The 25,271-nt window shown below is 46.3% G+C and overlaps 1 protein-coding gene across 14 annotated transcripts in view; it reads left to right on the top strand.

The window, feature by feature from the left end:
• The first annotated feature begins 405 nt into the window (after positions 1–405).
• Positions 406–25,271, top strand: part of FNBP1 (formin binding protein 1) — a 390,370-nt gene continuing 365,504 nt past the window's right edge. For 9 of the 14 annotated variants that reach the window (XM_063936685.1, XM_063936686.1, XM_063936688.1 and 6 more), the window contains exon 1: positions 406–747. In XM_063936685.1, the coding sequence (XP_063792755.1) occupies positions 724–747 (24 nt within the window). In that variant the 5' untranslated portion in view covers positions 406–723. The remainder of the gene's footprint in view (positions 748–25,271) is intronic. The other 5 variants (XM_063936687.1, XM_063936689.1, XM_063936695.1 and 2 more) reach the window with 1 other exon arrangement.

The raw sequence follows: 25,271 nt of genomic DNA on the forward strand, positions 1-25,271 counted from the left end.
TAAATGGGGCAGATGTATTAACCTGGAGAAGGCATAAGGAAGTGATAAACCAGTGATATGTGCAAGGTGATAAAGGCACCAGCCAATCAGATCCTAACTGTTAATTTACATATTGGATCTGATTGGCAGGTGTGTTGTTTATCACCTTGCACATATCACTGGTTTATCACTTCCTTATGCCTTCTCCAGGTTAATACATCTGCCAATGTTATTTACACAAGTGTATCAATGAACCACCAGGGGGCGCAGTGTTACCTAGAAACACTGCTCCTCTGCGTCACGCCCACTTGTGTGCACTGGCTGCGTTCCAAGCCTCGTGTAGCCAGCACGGTCCCGCCCCCTAATAGCTGATTGGTTCTCCTTAGAGATCTCCTAATAACCGTTATTCTGAGGTCCGCGTCCCCGAGCTGTCAAACGAGGCCCCGCCCCCCGCCGCGGACACGCACCACAGACGCGCACACTGTGTGGGGACTCTACAGCCAGCCGGAGACTGATACACCGGGAGCGGCCTCAGTCCGTCCCGGTCACGCTGTCCGCCGCCGTCAGCACCGGGGGGCCACTGCTGGGTGCGGCTAGTGTCCGTCCTCTTGTGAGGCCGCGCCCCTCCCTTCAGAAGCTCCGTGCGGCGGAGGGGATCTAGTCGCTACCGTGCGTATTGAGGGGAGTTTCCCGTTATTCTGCAGCGCTGAGCGGGCGAGGGTCCCCGCCGCCCCCCGGGACATCATGAGCTGGGGCACAGAGCTCTGGGTGAGTCCCCTTCCCCATCCTGCGGTCATATCAGCAGCATCCGTTCCCCATTTACACAGCACCCGATGTACAGATCGATCATCTATCTATCTATCTATCTATCTATCTATCTATCTATCTATCTATCTCTGTGTCTATGGTATGTGTATGAAGCTGTGAGCCCCGTACGCTGTGCTTATTGTCCTGTCTCACTCTCATCTCTGTATAATCCAATCCCTCTATCACATATATTAGGGATTATTCTGATCCTGTTCTCCACAGTGCAGTTACAGTATCCCCACCTCTCGTCTCTATCCAGTCTTTGCTCTGTATCTTTTACACTATTTGTGATCAGCCGTTCTGTATATACAGCACTTATTCTCCGCCTCGCAATATAGACATTGTGCTTATTCCCAGCCTGTCAGTGTGTGCAGCGCTTATTCCTAGCCTGTCAGTGTGTGCAGCACTTATTCCCAGCCTGTCAGTGTGTGCAGCACTTATTCCCAGCCTGTCAGTGTGTGCAGCGCTTATTCCTAGCCTGTCAGTGTGTGCAGCGCTTATTCCCAGCCTGTCAGTGTGTGCAGCACTTATTCCCAGCCTGTCAGTGTGTGCAGCACTTATTCCCAGTATAGACATGGTGTTTATTCCCAGCCTGTCAGTGTGTGCAGCACTTGTTCCCAGCCTGTCAGTGTGTGCAGCACTTGTTCCCAGCCTGTCAGTGTGTGCAGCACTTGTTCCCAGCCTGTCAGTGTGTGCAGCACTTGTTCCCAGCCTGTCAGTGTGTGCAGCACTTATTCCCAGTATAGACCCAGCCTGTCAGTGTGTGCAGCACTTGTTCCCAGCCTGTCAGTGTGTGCAGCACTTGTTCCCAGCCTGTCAGTGTGTGCAGCACTTGTTCCCAGCCTGTCAGTGTGTGCAGCACTTATTCCCAGCCTGTCAGTGTGTGCAGCACTTATTCCCAGTATAGACATGGTGTTTATTCCCAGCCTGTCAGTGTGTGCAGCGCTTATTCCCAGCCTGTCAGTGTGTGCAGCGCTTATTCCCAGCCTGTCAGTGTGTGCAGCGCTTATTCCCAGCCTGTCAGTGTGTGCAGCGCTTATTCCCAGCCTGTCAGTGTGTGCAGCGCTTATTCCCAGCCTGTCAGTGTGTGCAGCGCTTATTCCCATCTTGTTTTCATGTGTGCGCTGCGTTTATACCTAGCCCGTCAGTGTGTATCCAGCATTTATTTCCAGCCTGTCAGTGTGTATGGTGCTTATTCCCAGCCTGCCAGTGTGTATGTGCTGCATTTTTCCCAGTCTGTCAGTGTGTGTGTGGCGCTTATGTGTTTGTGGCGGTGTCAGTGTGTGTGTGTGGTGCTTATTTACCAGCCTGTCAATGTGTCTGTGTGTGTAGCACTTATTCCCAGCCTTTCAGCGTGTGTGGCACGGATTCCCATCCTGTCGGCGTGTGTGTGGCGCGGATTCCCATCCTGTCGGCGTGTGTGTGGCGCGGATTCCCATCCTGTCGGCGTGTGTGTGGCGCGGATTCCCATCCTGTCGGCGTGTGTGTGGCGCGGATTCCCATCCTGTCGGCGTGTGTGTGGCGCGGATTCCCATCCCGTCGGCGTGTGTGTGGCGCGGATTCCCATCCCGTCTGCGTGTGTGTGTTGCGGATTCCCATCCCGTCTGCGTGTGTGTGTTGCGGATTCCCATCCCGTCTGCGTGTGTGTGTTGCGGATTCCCATCCCAACTGCGTGTGTGTGGCGCGGATTCCCATCCCGTCGGCGTGTGTGTGGCGCGGATTCCCATCCCGTCGGCGTGTGTGTGGCGCGGATTCCCATCCCGTCGGCGTGTGTGTGGCGCGGATTCCCATCCCGTCGGCGTGTGTGTGGCGCGGATTCCCATCCCGTCGGCGTGTGTGGGGGGCACGGATTCCCCATCATTACTAAATGTCCAATATCTGCATGACGCCAACAAAAGCATACCCTCATCACTAGGCCGTGTTGTTCTCTCATTCCTAGTGTTCTGTAATTGTAAGTTTTCCATTTTTATAACAACATTCTCTGTGATAAAATGACTGTCACAATTTCACTATATTTCACCTTAAAAGTATCTTGCCTTACTAGTTAATGGGCAGCTGATGGGTGATCAATACTGTGCATTTCAGTAGCTGGCATTGCAGTAACACGAGACATTTATCATATTCCCTGCCCCAGTCATGTTGTTAGTAAGCCCACCCATATCACCTGCCTTCTGTCCCTCTTCCCGCTGCTCCACTGTGCATGCTTTACCTCTAGCCACCTCCATCTCTCCGTGCTGGAATCCATTACAGCTCGCTGTTGCTCTTTCTATGAAAGCGTTAATTCAGCTGACCAAGAACTCAGAAAGATCTAAACATTATCTATTTTTAATATTCAGTCTGGGGGATTTTCCTGTTCTGTGTAATGATTTAGGCAATATGCTGGTAGTTATTGCAAATGTGTTGGTAGTGCCATTTCCTGCAAAGCACTATTGAATTTTGCAGCCTTTTCTCTTAAAATTTGCAGATGGACAAGTGTGCATGTGATGTCCTTTTAATCATAAATTTCTGCCGTGGTAATTAGTTCACACCTTTTATTGTCTTTCTGACCATCTGTCAGTGCATTTCACAGCACAAGGTTACAAGCCTATCAGTCACTCACTGTCTGTGTTTAGAGAGAAACTTCCTTTTCATCTCCTGTATGTAATTTCACTCAGTTAATTTTTGACAGATATTAAAGTTAAACTGGGTCTTTCTTTCCTTGCAGTGCTAGTTGTGCGATCCTGGATTGTCATGGGCTCAAGGCGCCCTAGGCAATGTGCATGTAATGTTTCTAAAGGAAAAAAAAACAACTATTATAAACCAATGAAAAATCACTATAGAGACAGGTGGTCTCATTCTGTTTTGGAACACTCTGAGGGTAACCAATAGACACAGGTCTCTGCAACATTAATTAAATGACTAGCTGCTAATTGTGTCATTCAGACAAAGGAAAGGACATACGTCAGCGTTGTCCCTGAGCAGAAATTAATAAGCCTGGTGATATTTTAGTGTGTGTGGAAAGTATGTTGGATGGTGATCGCAACATGCAGAACAGAACATATGCGTGTTGTACGATGGGTATCCTTAGGAAGGTATAGTACATTATTTTTATCTGTAGTGAAGTTAGTAGGAGGATTTGTGCTATAATGATGTACCCACAGCATGTTTACTACTAGGGGAAGTGCAGATGACTGCAGAGTCTCTAGGTTTGTAGACACAGTAGCATATATGGATGATTTTTGATCTTGGTCTGTCATTTTTAAGTAGCTAGGAATGTGGTTGCCCCATTGAACTCTGGGATGTATCTCACAAATATTGGCATTTCCTTCAGCATCTGCTATTGATGGTCACTCCATATTATAAGTTGTACTTAATCATATTCGATAGGCAAAATATTGTCATCTGGACTGAGGTTTAGGTTGAAACTACATTTACATGACTGTACCTAGTGAAATGGTATATGGAGTACTATGGGCATGCTTATCTGATGTGTTGTGATTGTGCTTTAACTGAGCTGCAAGACATGTTCTAGTTTTATATACTTTCTAGATCAGTGGTTCTCAAACTCGGTCCTCAGGACCCCACACAGTGCATGTTATGCAGGTAACGCAGCAGGTGCACAGGTGTATTAATTACTCACTGACACATTTTAAAAGGTCCACAGGTGGATCTAATTATGTCACTTGTCATTTTGTGAGGAGACCTGCAAAACATGCACCGTGTGGGGTCCTGAGGACCGAGTTTGAGAACCTGTGTTCTAGATCAAAGGTTCTCAAACTCTGTCCTCCGGACCCAACACGGTGCATGTTTTGCAGGTCTCCTCACAGAATCACAAGTGACATGATTAACTCCACCTGTGGACCTTTTAAAATGTGTCAGTGAGTAATTAATACACCTGTGCACCTGCTGCGTTACCTGCATAACATGCACTGTGTGGGGTCCTGAGGACAGAGTTTGAGAACCACTGTTCTAGATGTTGGATTTATATTGTCTTTAACACGTTTCTTACATAGTGACTTCAGGTTACTGGCTGCTATTTTTAAATAATATTTTAGCAGTTCCTCTTATTAAAAGAGAACAAAACTTAAGAAGTATATTACTGTGCACTGCATCTGAAGCCACTTAGAAAGGGAATCAATTTATTATTGCAGGGTTTCCCAAACGTGGTCCTTAAGGTACACTGACAGTACATGTATTAAGGATATCCATGTGTGTTCACAGATTGTACAATCAAACTAACTGAGGTACTGATTAAGTCACCTGTGCTTAACCATGGATATCCTTAAAACCTGGACTTAGGGTGCCCTGAGAACTGGGTTGGGAACCACTGCATTAGTATGCAGAGCATTGTGTCCCTTCTGGAGAGGGTCATGTTGGGAGGTATGCATAGTATGGTATGTGCAGAGCCGGAGCAAGGTTTTTTGGCACCGTAGGCAAAACTTCAGCCATAACACCCCACTCTCCCCCACACCGCAACCATCCCTATCGCCCTTCTTATAATCGGGCCCTGCTCCCAGCTATATATATTGTGACTGTGTGTATATGTGTGTGTGTATATATATATATATATATATATATATATACACACACACACACACACACACACACACACACACACACACACACACACACACACGTCGAAGTGGAAATTTTGAAGTGGGGTTATGGAAAAGTGAAGGTTGTAATTTAGCGTGCGTGCGCTCCGGAAAGGGGACGTGGCCACTCAACAGGGGGCGTGTCCTTCAGTATAGTTTACACACCATATACCCCTTATACACATTATGCATCACAACAGGACCCCTTATACTATCTAGTACTGGTGACCCTTTCACATTACACCACACAGTATGAGCCAAAATTCACATTATAGCACATGGTATGAGCCCAATTCACATTATAGCACACAGTATGAGCCAAATTCACATTATAGCACACAGAATGAGCCAAAATTCACATTATAGCACACGGTATGAGCCGAAAATTCACATTATAGCACACGGTATGAGCCGAAAATTCACATTATAGCACACGGTATGAGCCGAAATTCACATTATAGCACACGGTATGAGCCGAAATTCACACATTATAGCACATGGTATGAGCCGAAAATTCACATTATAGCACACAGTATGAGCCGAAATTCACATTATAGCACACGGTATGAGCCGAAATTCACATTATAGCACATGGTATGAGCTGAAATTCACATTATAGCACATGGTATGAGCTGAAATTCACATTATAGCACATGGTATGAGCTGAAATTCACATTATAGCACATGGTATGAGCTGAAATTCACATTATAGCACACAGTATGAGCCGAAATTCACATTATAGCACACAGTATGAGCCGAAATTCACATTATACCATACGGTATGAGCCGAAATTCACATTATATCAGACAGAATGAGCTGAAATTCACATTATACCATACGGTATGAGACGAAATTCACATAATAGCACACAGTAACCTATACAGTAACACACACAGTAACCTACATAGTAGCCTATACAGTGACACACACACAGTAACCTATGCAGTGACACAAACAATATAAAATATGACACAGTAAGATGCACAGTAAATGACACACACTACATGAAATCAGCAGCACCCCGCCAGGAGCCCTCATGCTACTCTCACCCAGGCAGGGGCAGCAGGGCAGAGGTAGCTGGGCAGCGTCCGGCGTATTACAGGCACAGCTTCACCCTGCACATAGCTACAGGCGCCCAGCTCCGGCACGGTCAGATCACCCCCGCCACCCCGAGTATATGGGACATACATTGTGCTGCAGCTGGGTAACTGGATCATTCCCCACGTCCCGGGCATGGCCTGGAGAGTTACTGCCAGATACAGCCCTTAGCAGCAGCAGTAATAGAATAACATTGAGGTTACCGGACCCCGCAGTGCCGCCCTTACCAGGGCTGAATCGGACAATCAGTGGGGAAACACAGCCCTGAACTCCCAGTGCGGCCGCTCTGTGGCAGATTTGTAATAGTAGCATCACTTAGTATATCCCACCCTCAGTGCTCGAAGAAGCGGCGGTATGCAATTCCGGTGTATACCAGTCCACTTTGAGCAGTGTGTATGTGTATGTATATATATATATATATATATATATATATATATAACAAACGATACAGGTGGCACTCAGAGTGAAATAACAGACGACAGCCAAACTGGTTTCAGTCTGGAACCAGTTTGGCTGTCGTCTGTTATTTCACTCTGAGTGCCACCAGTATCGTTTGTCTACATGCTCCATGGAGAGGTTGTGCACCAGACTAGTATACAGCTCATAAGCGTGAGTGCCGGACATTTGTCTGTTCATATATATATATATATATATATATATATAGTGTGTGTATATGTATATATGTGTGTGTGTGTGTATATATATATATATATATATATATATGTGTATGTATAAAAGTAACCCAATTCCATTCAGCGGCACTCAGAGACTTGTAATGGCGTGAAAAACGTGCTTTAATAAATCATGCTAAAATCTGCATACCAAACCGACGTTTCGGGGCGCAACCGTCCCTTTATCAAGGTGAGCAAGACAAAAAGTGAAAATCTGAATTTTAAAACGTACCTTTATGCGTGAAGAGGACCCGCCAGCGGGAAGAACAGCTGCGTGCAAGGGAGCTCGGTGGCTTCCGCCCAGCTTGTGACGTGTGTGGAGGCTACGATCATGTGACCGCATCGTCAGCGGAAGTCTCCGGCGTTGCCACGGTTACCTCCAGTAAACGGGAATAAACAGGCACTCGCGTCGCGTCCGGTTACCATGACCACGACGCGAGTGCCTGTTTATTCCCGTTTACTGGGAGCCACCGAGCTCCCTTGCACGCAGCTGTTCTTCCCGCTGGCGGGTCCTCTTCACGCATAAAGGTACGTTTTAAAATTCAGATTTTCACTTTTTGTCTTGCTCACCTTGATAAAGGGGCGGTTGCGCCCCGAAACGTCTGTTTGGTATGCAGATTTTAGCATGATTTATTAAAGCACGTTTTTCACGCCATTACAAGTCTCTGAGTGCCGCTGAATGGAATTGGGTTACTTTTGGATATGGATCTCCAGAGGGCACCTGAGCATTTTAATTCAAGATAGGCGAGTGCCGATCCGTGTACAGCATCTATATATATTTTTTTTTTTTTATTGATGATATTTTCTTGATATGGAATAACACTGAAGAATCCCTCCTTGAGATGCTTGAATATCTTAATTTACTTGACTCACCGATTAGGCTCACTATGCACTTTGATAGGGAATCTATTGATTTCCTGGATGTAAGCGTCTATACCACTGAGTCAGGCTATGGTTACAAACTGTTTAGGAAAATGACCGATAGGAATACATTATTATCTTTTGATAGCCACCATCCATGATCATTAAAACGTAATTTACCTATTTCCCAATTCATGAGGGTCCTTCGGAATAACTCTGATCCGAATACAACTATTATACAGTTGGAGGATATGAGAAATAGATTTAAGGCCAGGGGCTATGATGACCGTACCATCATGAACTGTCTTGAGAAGGCAAAGAAAATCCATGCAGGGCACTCACCGAAGAAGGCAATTGAGAAAAACCCTTTTGTTGTCTCGACTACTTTTAATTCAGCAGGACCTGTCATACGAAGAGTGGTCAACAAACATTGGCAAATGGTCAAAACAGATCCATCATTAACAAAGAGACTGCCCAATAGACCCCTATTGAGCTTTAGACGGGCACGCAATTTGAAGGATATTTTAATGCAGCCAGATAGACCAATGGGTTCCACTTCGGATATGTGGTTGGCACCTAAGAAAATGAGATGCTATAGATGCACGAATTGCACCACTTGCCGGAGTATGACAAGTGGAGAGTATTTTCACCATCCGCATACTGGTGCCAAAATATTTATCCGTCACAGGCTGAGCTGCACTTCTGATTTTGTTGTCTACATTTTGACATGTCCTTGCTCCTTAGTCTATGTGGGCAAAACAATTCGCCCATTTCGTGAAAGGATGGCAAACCATCGACTGTCTGTCAGAGAAGCCCTGACCAATGGCAAATCAGATAAACCGGTGGCCAGACATTTCTACGAGGCCCGTCACCCTCTTGCTACTCTGAAGAGTATGGTGATTGACAGAGTAGCACCACTGAGAAGGGGTGGAGATCGGGCAAAGCTCTTGCTGAAACGTGAGGCGGCCTGGATACATCGCCTAGACACCATAAGACCTCGTGGCCTCAATGATGGTATTCATTACGGCATTTTTCTAGAATGAACTATGACTCTTACTCCAATATATTTTTTCCATTTTTTATTTTTTTATTTTTTACATACTTTTTGTTTTATTTTTTGCCTGTGATGGTGGCTCATCTGTGGTTTATTATTATTCTTTTTTATGTATTCCTAGATATGGTCGTTTTCTCTTCTTACAATTATTTGAATATATGTGTGTTTTGTATATGGAACACTTCTTTTCTTTTAGAATTTTCCTATAGGTATTATTGTGTGCCTAATCCAGTCCTGCGGGTTGTCTATGTGTACATATGGATGCATATGTGTGTATACATGTGCATTAATATATGTACACATGTATAACTATGTAGCTTCCCCTGATACTAATATCGCCCTGCCTATCCAGTCCTGACTTTTGATATATTCTTTATATGCCGGTAAAGTTGCTATAGCAACGTGTCACTTCCGGTTGACTGACTGATTATTTGAATTCTATGATCTATATTATGAGTGGTTAGGATAATATTAATTAATGCTAAGACTATTTGACCTCTGCGGAACTTGCGCTCTTAATAACCATGAGGCTGTGTCGGATTCAGCGCTATCTGGTCTCAGCGTTTTGTTGCTATGGTAGCGCCTGACTTCCGGTCAGCTGATGCGCTCCATCTACAGGAAGTGAGGACGCCTGTGGAACGCACGCCGGAGTATTTTGATTATGAATGTATTTTCAGTGGTACACACACGATCGGTGCCTGTAGTCATGACTGGAATTAGGTAGGGTGATGACTGGTGCTTTGATAGTTGTTTTTTATACATCTTATATGTTTCATACCCCACACCATTTGTCTGTGTAAGTTTTATTGCTTTAAGTGGGTGATGGGCTAGGGGTGGGTCCAATCAATCAATGTGCTTACATACACATGTTTGTTGCTCTTTATATTAGCTTGTAGTCTAGCTGAAACAGCGTAGCTGATTCAGTGTGGGGTGAAAGCTTTCAAAGGGAGAAACTTTCTAAGGGTGTCATCTGTGACTTTTACTGGACTTCTACTGGACGGAAACTGAAAGGAAGCACCATCAATTGCACACAAAAAAACAACACAAACCCCAATACTTGGACTGCAGCTACAAATGTTTGTTTACTCCTAATATTCTCCAAACCTCACTTATTTGTAAAACTATACATTCACTTTCTGCACAAACACCTGCATTGCAACTTCTACTCTGACCCTGCAAACACCTGGACAACAAATGGGTCACTGAGAAGCATATTTAATGAAGTAACACTGACTTGCAGTTTGCCAACACTGTGTAATTTTCCAACTAACATCAGCAAATATTTGATTTACTGTTACCTGTAGATAATAACGATAGTTTAACATTGAATTTATTTCTGCAAACTTCACTGCTCTCTTATTCAGCCACCACTCCTCCTCCTACTCTCATTTTGCTACCACTATTTACCCCATCCACACTATGGCCAGGCTGGCAACATCCCTCATTAATCCTCGTCTTCCTATTCCTTTTTTCTGTCCCCTGTTACCACCTCTATCCCTCTCTCCCAGTCTCCTACATCTCATGCTGTCTCCTCTCCTCTGTCTGCCTCCCTTCCCCTCCGCTTCTGTTTCCCCACTGCAATTCACTTCTGCCCCTTCACACCATTTATACCCCAGCACTCAACCCTGCTCTCTCCCTCCTCTGCCTGTCTCCTCACCTCTCCTCCACCAGTATCATACTGCACTCCCTCCCTGCCTCACTCCTGCAGTCACCCTTCCTAGCCAAGGCCCCAGCACCATCAATTCACCCTCTTTATCCCTTCCTTCCCCATCAAGCTTACCTCAACGCCATAGCAATCCAGATAATCTCATTCACATCTCTCCAACAAACTCATACCCCCTATCCTGTGCGCTCTGGAATGCCAGATCTGTTTGCAACAAATTGACCCCCACTCACGACCTCTTCATATCCAACTCCCTGCACCTCCTGGCCATTACTGAAACCTGGATTACACCCTATGACACCGCTTCTCCTGCTTCTCTCTCGGCTGGGGGCCTTACATTCTCACACACACCCCGACCTGGGGGTCGTCATGGGGGTGGTGTTGGGATCCTTTTACCCTCAAGCTACACATACCAACTTATACCTCCAGAACCATCTCTTACATTCTCTACATTTGAGGTCCATGCAATTCGCCTCTACCAACCCACTAATCTTCGAGTTGCTGTCATTTACCGTCCACCTGGCATTTCCTCTAAATTCCTCGACAACTTTGCCTCCTGGCTTCCTCACTTCCTCTCTTCTGACATTCCCACCATTATCCTAGGTGATTTCAACATCCCTATCGATAACCCCACAAAACCACCTGCCTCTAAACTCCTTAACCTCACCTCTTCACTTGGTCTCTACCAGTGGACCTCCTCACCCTCCCATGTGAACGGGAGCTCACTGGATCTGGTTTTCACTCACCGCTGTGTTATTTCTGATTTCTCCAATTCCCCTTTTCCCCTCTCTGACCACCACTTGCTCTCATTCAACTTATCTATCTCTGCTCCCCCATCTCTCCCTCCTAAGGCTACCATCACTAAGCGTAATATTGAGGCTATTGACACCTCATCCCTATCCTCCCTGTTTGACTCGATTCTCTCTCCTCTTCTCTCTCTCACATGCCCTGAACAAGCCACATCTCTATACAATGCATCTCTTACTTCAGCCCTTGACTCTGTTGCTCCGCCAACCACTATTCACCCTCGCAGATCAACACCTCAACCCTGGCACACCAAATGCACCAGATATCTACAAAAATGCTCACGTACTGCCGAGCGACACTGGAGGAAATCACGCTCTCAAGCAGACTTCCTCCATTTCAAATTCATGCTCTCATCCTTCAGTGCTGCCCTTTCCCTTGCTAAACAATCATACTTCAAAATCCTCATCTCTACCCACTCTTCCAACCCCCGGCGCCTCTTTGCCACTGTTAACTCCCTCCTCTGCCCACCACCACCCCCTCTCCCTTCCTCATTGTCTGCTCTTGACTTTGCCACTTACTTCACATCCAAGATTGACTCCATACGTCAGGACATCACATCCCACCAGTCCAGCAACCAGCCACCACCCATCCTTTGCCACCCCTCCCCTACCCTCTTACCAACTCTGACATCTTTCTCCCTAGTATCTGGTGAGGAAGTCATGGCCCTCTTACACTCCTCCCCCCCCACAACCTCCCCACTCGACCCTATCCCCTCCCACCTCCTTCGCTACCTCTCCCCTTCTGCCTGTTCCCATCTTGCCCACCTTCTCAATCTCTCCCTCTCATCAGGCACTGTCCCCTCTGCCTTCAAGCATGCTCTTGTCTCCCCTATTCTTAAAAAACCTACCCTTGATCCTAACACTCTCTCCAACTATCGACCGATCTCTCTCCTCCCCTTTGCCTCCAAACTTCTTGAGCGTATTGTCTATAATCGCCTTACTGCCTTTCTTTCCTCTCACTCACTGCTTGACCCATACCAGTCTGGTTTCCGCTCTCTCCACTCCACTGAAACTGCCCTCACAAAAGTCTGCAATGACCTCCATGCCGCCAAATCTAAGGGCCACTACTCTCTGCTTATTCTTCTTGACCTCTCTGCTGCTTTTGACACTGTGGACCACCCTCTTCTTCTGCAAATCCTTCACTCTCTTGGTCTACGTGATACTGCCCTCTCCTGGCTGTCCTCCTACCTCTCCGATCGTTCCTTCTCTGTCTCCTCTCATGATGCTACCTCGCCCCCACTTCCACTAACTGTTGGTGTCCCCCAAGGTTCTGTTCTTGGGCCTCTCCTTTTCTCTCTCTATACGTCCTCTTTAGGTGAACTCATTAGTTCTTTTAATTTCCAGTACCACCTCTATGCTGATGACACTCAAATCTACCTCTCCTCCCCTGATCTCTCCACGGCTCTCCTCACTCGTGCCTCTAACTGTCTTTCTGCTATCTCTTCCTGGATGTCCCAGCGCTTTCTTAAACTCAACATGTCTAAGACTGAGCTGATCATCTTCCCACCCTCCCGCACAACCTCACCTCCCACAATCTCATTATCCATTGATGGCACGACTATCTCCTCTAGCCCCCAAGTACGCTGTCTTGGTGTAATCCTTGACTCCTCCCTCTCCTTCAAACCACACATTCAGCACCTCTCACAAACCTGTCATTTTCATCTCAAAAACATTTCCAGGATCAGACCTTTTCTCACCCAGGATGCCACTAAGATCATTATTCACTCACTGATTATTTCCAGACTGGACTACTGTAATCTCCTCCTAACTGGCCTCCCTGACAATTACCTCTCTCCACTCCAGTCTATCCTCAATGCTGCTGCTCGGCTCATCTTCCTCACCAAACGCACTACATCCACCTCCCCTCTCCTACTAGCCCTTCACTGGCTTCCCTTCCCCTTCAGAATCCAATTCAAACTTCTCACTCTCACTTACAAAGCTCTCACCCAATCCTCTCCCATTTACATCTCTGACCTTATCTCCCTTTACTCTCCCACCCGTCCTCTTCGCTCTGCTAATGCACGCCGCCTCTCCTGTCCCCTGATTACTTCCTCCCACTCCTATCTCCAAGATTTTTCACGTGCTGCTCCCTTCCTTTGGAATTCTTTACCTCTCCCCCTCAGACTCTCCACCTCTCTACAAAACTTCAAACGGGCTCTCAAGACCCATTTCTTTACCAAACCCAGCCAAATCTCATCCTAACCCCCTGTTCCATGCTCTCTATGTACCCCATCTGTGTCACCCCTGTCTGTCTACCCCTACCCCTAGAATGTAAGCTCTCACGAGTAGGGCCCTCTTCCCTCATGTGCTCACCCTTTTCTTCTTTAATAATTCTCAACTGCCCAAATCACAGTTTTTGGGCCACCTGGAACTTATCTCTGTCATTTACTGGTGTAGTTATGCTTAGTTACCCTGTACTTGTCCAAAATTGATTTCAACTGTAAGTCACTGTTTTGATTATGTGCATATGTACTCTGTAATTGGGCGCTGCGGAACCCTTGTGGCGCCATATAAATAAATTGATAATAATAATAATAATAATAATAAGTATGTGAGATATGTTTATTATCATTATAATCTCTGTATGGGGTGTGGGGGTGTTGCTTTGATAAATTGGTGGGTGGATCTATATAGGGTATATAAGGGTAATCCTTTCAGTTTATAATTATCTTGACAAAGGTCTACATATAGACCGAAACGTTGATCTTATCCTTGCACTGATGGTCTGATTATTTAACTCTTTATTGCTTTGAAGACTGGTGAGTGCTCCTGCCTTTTCTTGGATTTATATATACATACATATATACCCAGAGCCTAATATTCACATTGAATTGGTAACAGAAGAACAAATAAAGAATACAGCCTGTCTTTTGCTTTATTGATGGGAAAGACAGGCTGTGATGACCCATGCACAGGACAGAGAGAATGCTCACTTTCCTCTGTCTGTCTTCCCAACACATCATCAAGACAGGGATCCCGATTCCCGCCCCTGTCTTCCCTGCAGTCACGGAGCTGCAGGCTGCTAAACTTACTGCAGCGTTAACAGGCAGAGTCACGGGGGGGGGCGGGGCGGGGGGGAAAGAGAAAGAAGAGATGAGAGGAGAGCGGGTTACAAGATGCAGACCCGGGGGAAGCGGCGGTGACAAGAGGCGGCATGCGGGACTCCGGGAGCCCAATTACGAAGGGGGGAGTGGGTGACATACGGGAGTCCGGGAGCTCAATCGCGCGCGGGGGGGGGGGGGAAGGAGGATTTGGCCTGAGATAATGTCGCAGCGTGCGGGAGCCCAATAATTACAATACATTCACCTGACTTTTCACATTACGCAGACTCAGTGGCAGCTTGGCGGCGACGACATGCCTGACTGCTCCTCAGCTTGGCTGACTGAGCCAAGTGTTTAGTGCCGCCCTCCAGTGGCCGCCGCCCATAGGCAGCTGCCTAATGGTGGCGCCGGCCCTGGGTATGTGTGTGTATATAATTTCTACTGTCATTCAGATATGTACAAGGATAACATTTGCTACTGTGTCACCACTATTATCCAGATTACTCTGTATCTAGCCACTGCCGGGCTGTGTTGGGTATTAATTGTTTCCTCTGGTTTCCAGGGGAAGCAGTGAAGTTCCACTGTCGGCCATGGTGAACTGGAATGCCCCTGCTCATTCTAGCGCAGATGGTGGAATCCTAGCATTATTGCAGATATTTGAGCTAATATTGAAATGTATTTTGGTGGAAATTCCCTTTTACAACTGATGAAATGAGACTGATATATGCACTCTGCAACTAATACGTTTACATAAGCTTGTCCATGCTCTAAAGACACAGCATGTTTACTCGTACGTGCGAGTGATGACAATGCTTTTTTTCCGCATCTATGGTCCTAATTTGGTTTTAATGACAGTGTAATGGCTGTACGTGTCAGGAGATAGCTGTTTTCTGCAGGCGTACAAGCCATGTGCAGTAAGATTGATTATAAAATAACTTAATTGCTGTCAAATCCCCAATTTATGTTCCCATGTTCTATATTTTCCTTGGATTTTCTTTTTTCCCCCTACAGTCCGTCCATTTTCCTGATGTTATGCTGGCCATGCACTTGTGAGATATCGGGTACAATCATGCGATTGCGACAAATCGCATGGATCGCACTCCAATTGCATGTGTTTCCCCGGCGCGATGCGCGGACACGCTGGTCGAATCTTGCATCTCAAGATATTATGTGCTGCACATAATATTTATTGCATCGCGTATGCGATCGAATGTGGTTTTTAAACACATGCGATTTATCGCACTACGATGTGCGATCTGTGCTGTTTTGACCTAATTTCCTGGTGTACTTTGGGCAGCATGTGATGTGATCGCATGCGATCACCCGATTTCAGGTCGCATGGGGCATGCGATTTATCACATAATCATATGCACATCGAAAGGCCAAAAAAGCACTTAAGATGCGATTTATCGCACGGGGAGCTTCAAGGGAAATCGCAGCTCAATATTGTATCGCGGACAATCGCACATATGTATGGGTACCAGTACACAAAACCTTTACCACATCAAAAGCCACAGAAATGTCCCATCTACAGTGTGTTGTTGTTGTTGCCACAAGGGTTCAGCAGCGCCGTGCAAAGTACATAAATAAATTAAAGAAGAAAACCAGACTTGCAGTACAAGACAATGCAGGACAAGTACATGGTATATAAACATTTCTGCATCATCGATCATAACACTTAAATAAGCAGCATGGTGGAAGCAACCAAGGGTCTGGTGCCATTGTAGGGAGTGGGGAGTGAATGATAATAAAAGTAAGGGAAGGAGAAGTACGTGAGGGAAGAGGGCCCTGCTCGTGAGAGCTTACATTCTAAAGGGGAGGGGCAGACAGAGGTGACACAGATGGCATATACAGTGACGAAGGACCAAGGTGCAGTGGGTTAGCATGAGAGCTGGCATTAATGAAGAAGTGGGTCTTCTTGAGAGTCTCTTTGATGTTTTGAAGAGAGGTCGATTGTGATAGGGAGAGAATTCCAGAGGTAAGGAGCAAACTTTATAAATAAATGTTCATACAGAATATAGGACTGGATGCATTTCTCCATGGGATGCTACGGGTAACTAGGTGGCTCCAGCTAGTATCATTATCATTAGGTATTAACTCTTCCTTCATGGTGCTGTTGGTGATTATATTATTAGCTGTGTCTTCTGATCATTTGTTCTAAGGTCTTTCTGCAACAAGTCTCATTTGTTCTTCTTTTGACATTTACTTTTTGAGGAAGGATGTGATAGAGTAGAGAGAAGAGACTAAGAAGTTAAAGTGTATTTTCCCAAACGTGCCCTTTACGGTACATCCCTCTAGCTGATGCATAACACAGATGTGAAGGATGAGGACATGTTGCAATAAAAGTTTAATGTCTATGATACTCTAAAAGAAACTAACTTTGGTAATTCAACTCTTTTCAAAATTCATATATGCTGAAACATAAGGTGCATACGCACGGTGAGATATTGACTATCTCAGAATTTTTGACTTTGCGATTTCCCCTGAACTCCACAGAGGCCTGAAGCACCGATAATGACTATCTTCACTTGAGATTTTGACTAATATCCCTTTCACATTGCAAATGCCGGGTCACACCCGGTAATTGGAAACGGGTTCTTACCGAGTGGGACCCGAGCATTTGACCCTGACCCGGCAATATGCCGTGTTGGGTTGCCATAGCGGCAGGTGGCAGGAGCCGGCATCAGGGGCGGAGGTGGCGCTGGGAGATGAGCTCTCCGCGCCGCCTCTCCCTATGTAGTGAACGGGTCTCGGGTCACATCGACTCGGCAACTCGTTCACTCTGCCACTGACCCGTTATTTAACCCGGGAATAACACTGTTTTATTCCTGGGTTGAATTACCGGGTCAGCGACCCGGGTATTCGCCATGGGCCCTTTCACACCGCACAGCGACCCGTGTCGACCCGGCAATATACCTGGTTATTTGTGCGGTGTAAAAGGGGTATAAGTGCTAAATTTGACTATACTATGTACTAGATAGTACACAATATAATCAAGATTGAATTGCCTGCACAGTCTATCTTTTCTTGTGACACCGACCCCACGGGAGTGCGCATCAGTATCACAAGCTGTGTACGCTCGGAGCGATTTGCACTAACTTTCCTTACGATTTTGTCTATATAGTCAAAATCATAAGGTTACATTGCACCGTGTGTATGCACCTAAATGTTGAATGTAAAATAGGAAGAACTAAGTGCCCAAAGAATCATACATTCAGATTTTGTCCTACCCACAAAGGTACAAAGCAAGCCAGCCATATTGTGCACACCATATTGGCATTTGTGACACTCGTTGCTTCTGGTTCACTTCCTATCTTTCTAGTCTCTCCTTCCGTGTCTCTACCTATAGCTCATCTGCTAGTCCTCTTCACCTTTCTATTGGGGTCACTACGCTCTATCGGACATGGGGGCAGATGTAATAAACCTGGAGAAGTGATAAAGCAGTGGTAAAGAAGTGATAAGTGGAAGGTGATAATTTACCAGCCAATCAGCTCCTAACTGTCATTTTTCAAACTCGTGATGATTGGCTGGTGCGTTATCATCTTCCATTTATCACTGCTTTATCACTTCTCCAGCCTTAATACATCTGCCCCTTGGACTGCTAGTCCTCTCCTTCAGATTCCAATAATAGATCTCCCCTCATCTCCCATGTTGTGTGTCCAACTACCTATCCACTTTTCTACTCTAGAAAGCGGCTGGAAAACTATTCTGCTCCTTTGGACTTGGTACTTTGATGATCTCCAAATCTATTTATATTCCCCTGCCTCCTTCACTTGCCTCCTTATGTTAATACGACCCAATCGTCAACATTTTAGACGCTCCTTAAAAACCACAACTCTTCATCAAAGCCTACCATTGCTGCACCCCTCCACTGCCTGGCATACCTTCAACTCATGGCTAGGCCTCAGCCCACCACACTTTTGGGTGTAAGGCCATTTGTCTCTCCTGTTGTCTATTCTGATCACACCAACGTGATACTTTGTATTTGCTTCTTGTGTGTTGATATTCTTTTTAGTTCTAGGTTTTTTTGTTGTGTGGTTTTTTTTTTTTTTTAGTATTTTGCTTGATTTTGAGCTAATACAAACATTATAAATTACCCACTGTATGGCTCTGTAGAGTATGATGATAATTATGTTGTGCCTATAAATCTTAAGTATGCCAGTGGCGTGGTGATACAGTAAAAGACAGGCTTAAGAAGATTGCGTTTTTAAAACCACTATATTGTTAAAAAAAGGTTGAATTAGCTTTTGGGGAAAGGGGGGTATATTTTCTCTATATTTTCCCTGATTGCACTTTTTTTCACCTTTAAACATCAAAGTCATGTATGTTGATGTGTTGCATATCTGCTGCTGATGAGGGCTTTTCATGCACGTGCATTGAGGCTTGCACAAGTATGTCACAAGGCAGCCCACATACAGCTTCTCCTTCCTATTACAGATTGTGACCCGTTTCCTCCTGTGGTGCAGATGTCTACATTTTACCAGCTGAAATGTGTTAAAGTAATATACTTCTCTCATAAATCATCCTTTACAGGTTTTATACCAATGTCCCATCCAAATACTGCATTTATTTTTGCTAAGCAGCAGGTTGTGAATAGATCTATGTTGATGCTGTACCTCTAGTGTGCATTCTAGGACACTGCACCTGTCACAACCCGTGCAGTTCCTCTTGCCTGCCTGAGTATCGCTATCTGCTCTGGTGCTTCTAGCACACTCTGGTCTGTAGCTCAGTGGGCAGTTACTGGGAGGTGGTCTCAAGTGAACTCAAAAACAATCCTCTTGTGAGCGAAAGCGGCTACATTCTCAGAAGCACAGTCGCTTCCACAGAGGCCATGTTCAGATGGAGAAACTGCGGCAGGTGCAAGTGTTGATGGTGAGACCCATGGTGGAGTGTCTGGAACAAACGGTGGTGTTACAGCCTGCAGTGGCACAGACAGTGGGCACCGCCATGCTTGCACATTCAGACGCAGGCATGTGCACAAAGGGAACACTGTAACTAGTATTTGCATATTTCACAAGATGACTCCGCCCAGAGATGCAAGTGCGGGCTGCAGCATCTGCCTCTGTATCGGGCCCTAATGCTGAATTTACAAAATGAACCTAGAAGGGCATGTTCACTTCTATTAACCAGCCAGGAACCTTTTAACGGCGCATTAAAAATAGGATCGCTTTTTATAATCACGTTTCCGTTCTGCTCTGACAATGTTAACGCTGCATTTAAAGTGTTAGAATGTGACGTAATCTCATACATCTTCATGTGCTAAGGCTGCAGCATGTTGTGCAACTGAAACACGTCTAGCGCGTCTCTTACTTTACATGGCTTATACCCATATTGCTAGAACAAATGTGGGATCGAGATTTCCACAAACACTAGCATAAATGAAGTAAGACTAAACAATATAAAGGTTTGTTGGCGCTGTGCAGGTAGGTAGGAATAAAACCTGTATGTCAAATGCCACCAGGTGAGGAGGGTATCCGGACTCCAGGTCGACACACCTTAGGTCGACGCCAATTGGTCGACACACCTTAGGTCGACATGGACACAAGGTCGACATGGAAAAAGGTCGACATGAGTTTTTCACAATTTTTTTCTTTTTTGGAACCTTTTCATACTTAACGATCCACGTGGACTACGATTGGAACGGTAATCTGTGCCAAGCGGAGCGGAGCGAAGGCACCATGCCCGAAGCATGGCGAGCGAAGCGGTGCACTAATTGGGGTTCCCGGTCACTCTACGGAGAAAATGACACCAAAAAAACATAAAAAACTCATGTCGACCCTTTTCCAGGTCGACCTTGTTCCTGTCGACCTTTTGCCCATGTCGACATAAGGCGTGTCGACCAATTGGCGTCGACCTAAGGTGTGTCGATCTTTTTGTTGTCGACCTGGAGTCCCAGACTCGTGAGGAGGTAGCCAGCCTCCCCTGTAAAGCAGAAGAACTAAAAAGTGTATAGTAAATACCTGGGGGTAAATTTACTAAGATAGGAGTTCTATTTAAGATGGGATGTTGCCCATAGCAACCAATCAGATTCCAGGTATTCTCTTCTAGAAGGTCCTAGATAAATGAGAAGTAGAATCTGATTGGTTGCTGTGAACAACATCCCATCTTAAATAGAACTCCCATCTTAGTAAATTTACCCTCTGGTAGTGTGTGTTGTTTAATTGTTTTGAATATGTGGAATAATAAGATTTTACTTACCGATAAATCTATTTCTCGTAGTCCGTAGTGGATGCTGGGGACTCCGTCAGGACCATGGGGATTAGCGGCTCCGCAGGAGACAGGGCACAAAACTAAAGCTTTAGGATCAGGTGGTGTGTACTGGCTCCTCCCCCTATGACCCTCCTCCAAGCCTCAGTTAGGATACTGTGCCCGGACGAGCGTACACAATAAGGAAGGATATTGAATCCCGGGTAAGACTCATACCAGCCACACCAATCACACCGTATAACTTGTGATCTAAACCCAGTTAACAGTATGACAAACGTAGGAGCCTCTGAACAGACGGCTCACAACAATAACAACCCGATTTTTTTGTAACAATAACTATGTACAAGTATTGCAGACAATCCGCACTTGGGATGGGCGCCCAGCATCCACTACGGACTACGAGAAATAGATTTATCGGTGTCACGATCCGGGTATCTGGACGCCATTTCTTACCCATCAGATGCCTCCTAAGGCTGGCTCAGCGCTCCAGGACCGGATCCCATCTGTTATCCTAATGTTCACATTCCTGCATCCTCTCCTGTCTCTCTGAGACGCTGTCACAGTAACGCCTTATTACATCTGGCATGGCGTCTCCCGCGGCCTCCGCCGCCGTCCCTGAGCTTCTGCATGCAGAGTGTCAGAGTGGCGATTACGTCAGCCACGGCCTCCGCTGTGTCCGCGTGGTTGGATGTGCACTTGTCAGCCTGGCGTCTCCGGTCTCCAGTGGCCGGCGCCGCCATTACTGTTTTCATTACCACATGGATTACAAACCAAACTTCCCTCCAAGTGTCTGCATGGGCGCAGCCATCTTGGATTCTGTCAGCTGATCATTTCCTCCAATCTGTTGTCAGTATTTTTAATCTGCATAATTGCCAAGCCAATCCCTTCCTTGCTGCAGGTATAAATACACTGTGCCTGAGCAAGGAAGGCGTCAGTGCTTTGGTTGTCAAACCTAGTTCCTGTTTGTCTCTCTCCTGTGATTGTCTTCCAGGTTCCAGCTCCTGTCTCAAGACTTCCACCATAGAGACCCGCACCAGCATTCCACCTGCGGTGTAGCCTGACTCTCCAATCCATTGTGGATTCATCTGTTTCCAGCTACAACATTACCTGCTTCCAGCTCAGCTTCCAGCAGAGTACAGCTTCCCTTAAAGGGCCGGTGTCCTTTCTACACTTTACCACTCTCCACCGGTATTATTATTTCTCCGCTCTCAAGTTCTACATTTCAGTTCATATTTCATCGCTCCCAAGTTCATTTATTATTTAACTGGTTCCAGCCAGTATCCACTCCGTGCTAACAACAGTCTGGTTCCAGCCAGTATCCACAGCAGCTGTTTTATCTTCAGCAACCCAGCTTTTCCTGGAACACCAGCTGGCACAATCCTGGGTTATCTCCATTGCTACAGTCGGGCCTGGTAAGGACTTTCCATCTAGAAGATCATAAGAACTATCTCACACTACCAGTGCCCTGTGGCTCCTGCCATCCTGTAGTACCCAGGAACTGTATTTATTCTTTGCTGACTTTTACGTTTTCTTTTACTGCTGCTGTGTTGCGGAGTTGTCATAATAAACATCATTGACTTTTATCCAAGTTGTCGTGGTCACGCCTTCGGGCAGTTATTATCCATGTTACTTACATGTCCAGGGGTCTGATACAACCTCCCAGGTTCCGGTACATCTCAGCCCCTACAACTGAGGCTGCCTCCCGTCAGCTCAGGGCCTCAGTTGTGACAGTAAGCACTGACCTAATGAATCCAGCCGGAGACCAGGATCAAGCGGCCAGGCCGATGCAAGAACTGGCAGCCCGACTAGAACATCAGGAGGCTGCACAGGGCCACATCATCCGCTGTCTCCAGGATCTCTCTACTCGGCTGGATGGGATTCAGACAACTCTCCGTGGATCAGGCGCGTCTGGTGCGTCAACCACAGTGACTCCAGCTATAACCCCACCCACCTTACCCATTTCTGCTCCACGTCTTCATCTTCCAACGCCAGCAAAATTTGACGGATCTCCAAGATTCTGCAGGTGATTTCTCAACCAGTGTGAGATTCAGTTTGAGCTACAACCTGGCAATTTTCCCAGTGACCGTACAAAAATTGCCTACATTATTTCTCTTCTCAGTGGCTCAGCCCTTGATTGGGCATCACCGTTATGGGAGAGGTCCGACACCCTGCTATCTTCCTACACTGCCTTCGTGTCAACATTCAGGCGCATCTTCGACGAGCCAGGCCGGGTAACCTCAGCTTCATCCGAGATTCTCCGTTTACGCCAGGGGTCACGTACAGTAGGACAATATCTGATACAGTTCCAGATCCTGGCATCCGAACTGGCATGGAACGACGAGGCCCTGTATGCTGCATTCTGGCATGGCTTATCTGAGCATATTAAAGATGAGTTAGCTACCAGAGACTTACCTTCTAAGTTAGATGAGCTAATCTCACTCTGCACGAAAGTGGATTTACGTTTCAGAGAGAGAGCAACTGAGCGTGGAAGATCATCTGCTCCAAAATCTTCTGCTCCTCCTCCTTGTCAACTGTCACCATCTAAAGATGAGCCCATGCAACTTGGCCGTTCCCGTTTAACTCCTGCTGAGCGCCGAAGACGTCTCTCCGAGTTTCTCTGTCTCTATTGTGCAGCTCCGTCTCACACCATTAATGCCTGTCCCAAACGTCCGGGAAACTCCAAATCCTAGCTCGCCAAGGAGAGGGCCGGCTAGGAGTAATGATCTCCTCTCCATCTCCTCAAGATTGTAATCTCCCAGTCTCGCTTCAAGTTGCTCAACGTTATCGGAACGTCATTGCCCTCCTTGATTCCGGAGCAGCTGGGAACTTTATTACCGAAGCCTATGTTAAACGGTGGTCCCTACCCACCGAGAGACTTCCTTCGTCCATTTCTTTAACTGCCGTGGATGGCAGCCAAATTTTTGATGCAGTTATTTCTTTAAGGACTCTACCAGTTCGTCTGAGAGTGGGAGTTCTTCATTCCGAACTTATTTCTTTTTTAGTGATTCCAAGAGCCACACATCCTGTGGTCCTGGGCCTTCCATGGCTCCGTCTTCACAATCCTACAATTGATTGGACGACTACGCAAATCCTGGCATGGGGTTCCTCCTGTGCTGAGACATGTTTGTTTAAAGTATTGCCTGTCTGTTCTTCCTCCCCCAGGTCGTCTGATGTTCCACCTCCTCCATATCAAGATTTCACGGATGTGTTCAGTAAAGCTTCTGCTGATATCCTTCCTCCTCATAGAGAATGGGACTGTCCGATTGATCTCGTTCCAGGGAAGGTTCCACCTCGAGGCCGAACTTATCCGTTGTCTCTGCCTGAGACGCATTCTATGGAGGAATATATTAAAGAGAACCTAGCAAAGGGGTTCATTCGACCTTCTTCTTCTCCAGCCGGCGCAGGCTTCTTTTTTGTAAAAAAGAAAGATGGTGGTCTGCGGCCGTGCATCGACTACAGAGGTTTGAACGACATTACCATCAAGAACCGTTATCCTTTACCCCTGATTACTGAGCTCTTTGACAGAGTTAGCGGAGCTACCATCTTTACAAAGCTGGACTTGCGAGGTGCATACAATCTCATCCGGATCCGTGAGGGTGACGAGTGGAAGACCGCCTTTAACACCCGTGACGGACATTATGAGTACCTCGTCATGCCCTTCGGATTGAGCAATGCTCCAGCTGTCTTCCAGCATTTTGTCAATGAGATCTTCAGAGACATTCTATACCGTCATGTCGTGGTCTATCTAGACGATATCCTCATTTTTGCCAACGATTTAGAGGAACATCGTTTTTGGGTTAAAGAGGTTCTGTCCCGTCTCCGTGTCAATCATCTCTATTGCAAATTAGAAAAATGCGTCTTTGAAGTCAAGTCCATTCCGTTTCTAGGGTACATTGTGTCCGGTTCCGGACTAGAGATGGATCCTGAGAAACTACAAGCAATCCAAAATTGGCCGGTACCCTTAACCCTCAAAGGGGTCCAGAGGTTCTTAGGGTTCGCCAACTATTACCGAAAGTTTATACGAGACTTTTCCACCATTGTGGCGCCTATTACTGCTTTCACTAAGAAGGGTGCTAACCCGTCCAAGTGGTCTGAAGAAGCCATGCAAGCATTTAATCTTTTAAAACAAAGGTTCATCTCTGCACCTGTTCTGAAACAGCCTGACATCGACTCTCCTTTCATCTTAGAGGTGGATGCCTCCTCCGTTGGAGTAGGAGCGGTGTTATCTCAGAGGGCTAAAGATGGCCATTTACACCCTTGCAGTTTCTTCTCCCGGAAGTTCTCCCCAGCTGAGCGCAACTATGCCATTGGCGACCAGGAGTTGCTAGCCATCAAGCTCGCTCTAGAAGAGTGGAGGTATCTGTTGGAGGGAGCTTCTCATTCAATCACCATACTTACAGACCACAAGAACCTTTTATACCTGAAGGGCGCACAATGTCTCAACCCTCGTCAGGCCAGATGGGCACTTTTCTTTTCCAGGTTCAACTTTCAACTCCAGTTCTGTCCGG

Source organism: Pseudophryne corroboree, chromosome 8, assembly GCF_028390025.1.
Source record: "Pseudophryne corroboree isolate aPseCor3 chromosome 8, aPseCor3.hap2, whole genome shotgun sequence".
Taxonomy (NCBI): Eukaryota; Metazoa; Chordata; class Amphibia; order Anura; family Myobatrachidae; genus Pseudophryne; species Pseudophryne corroboree.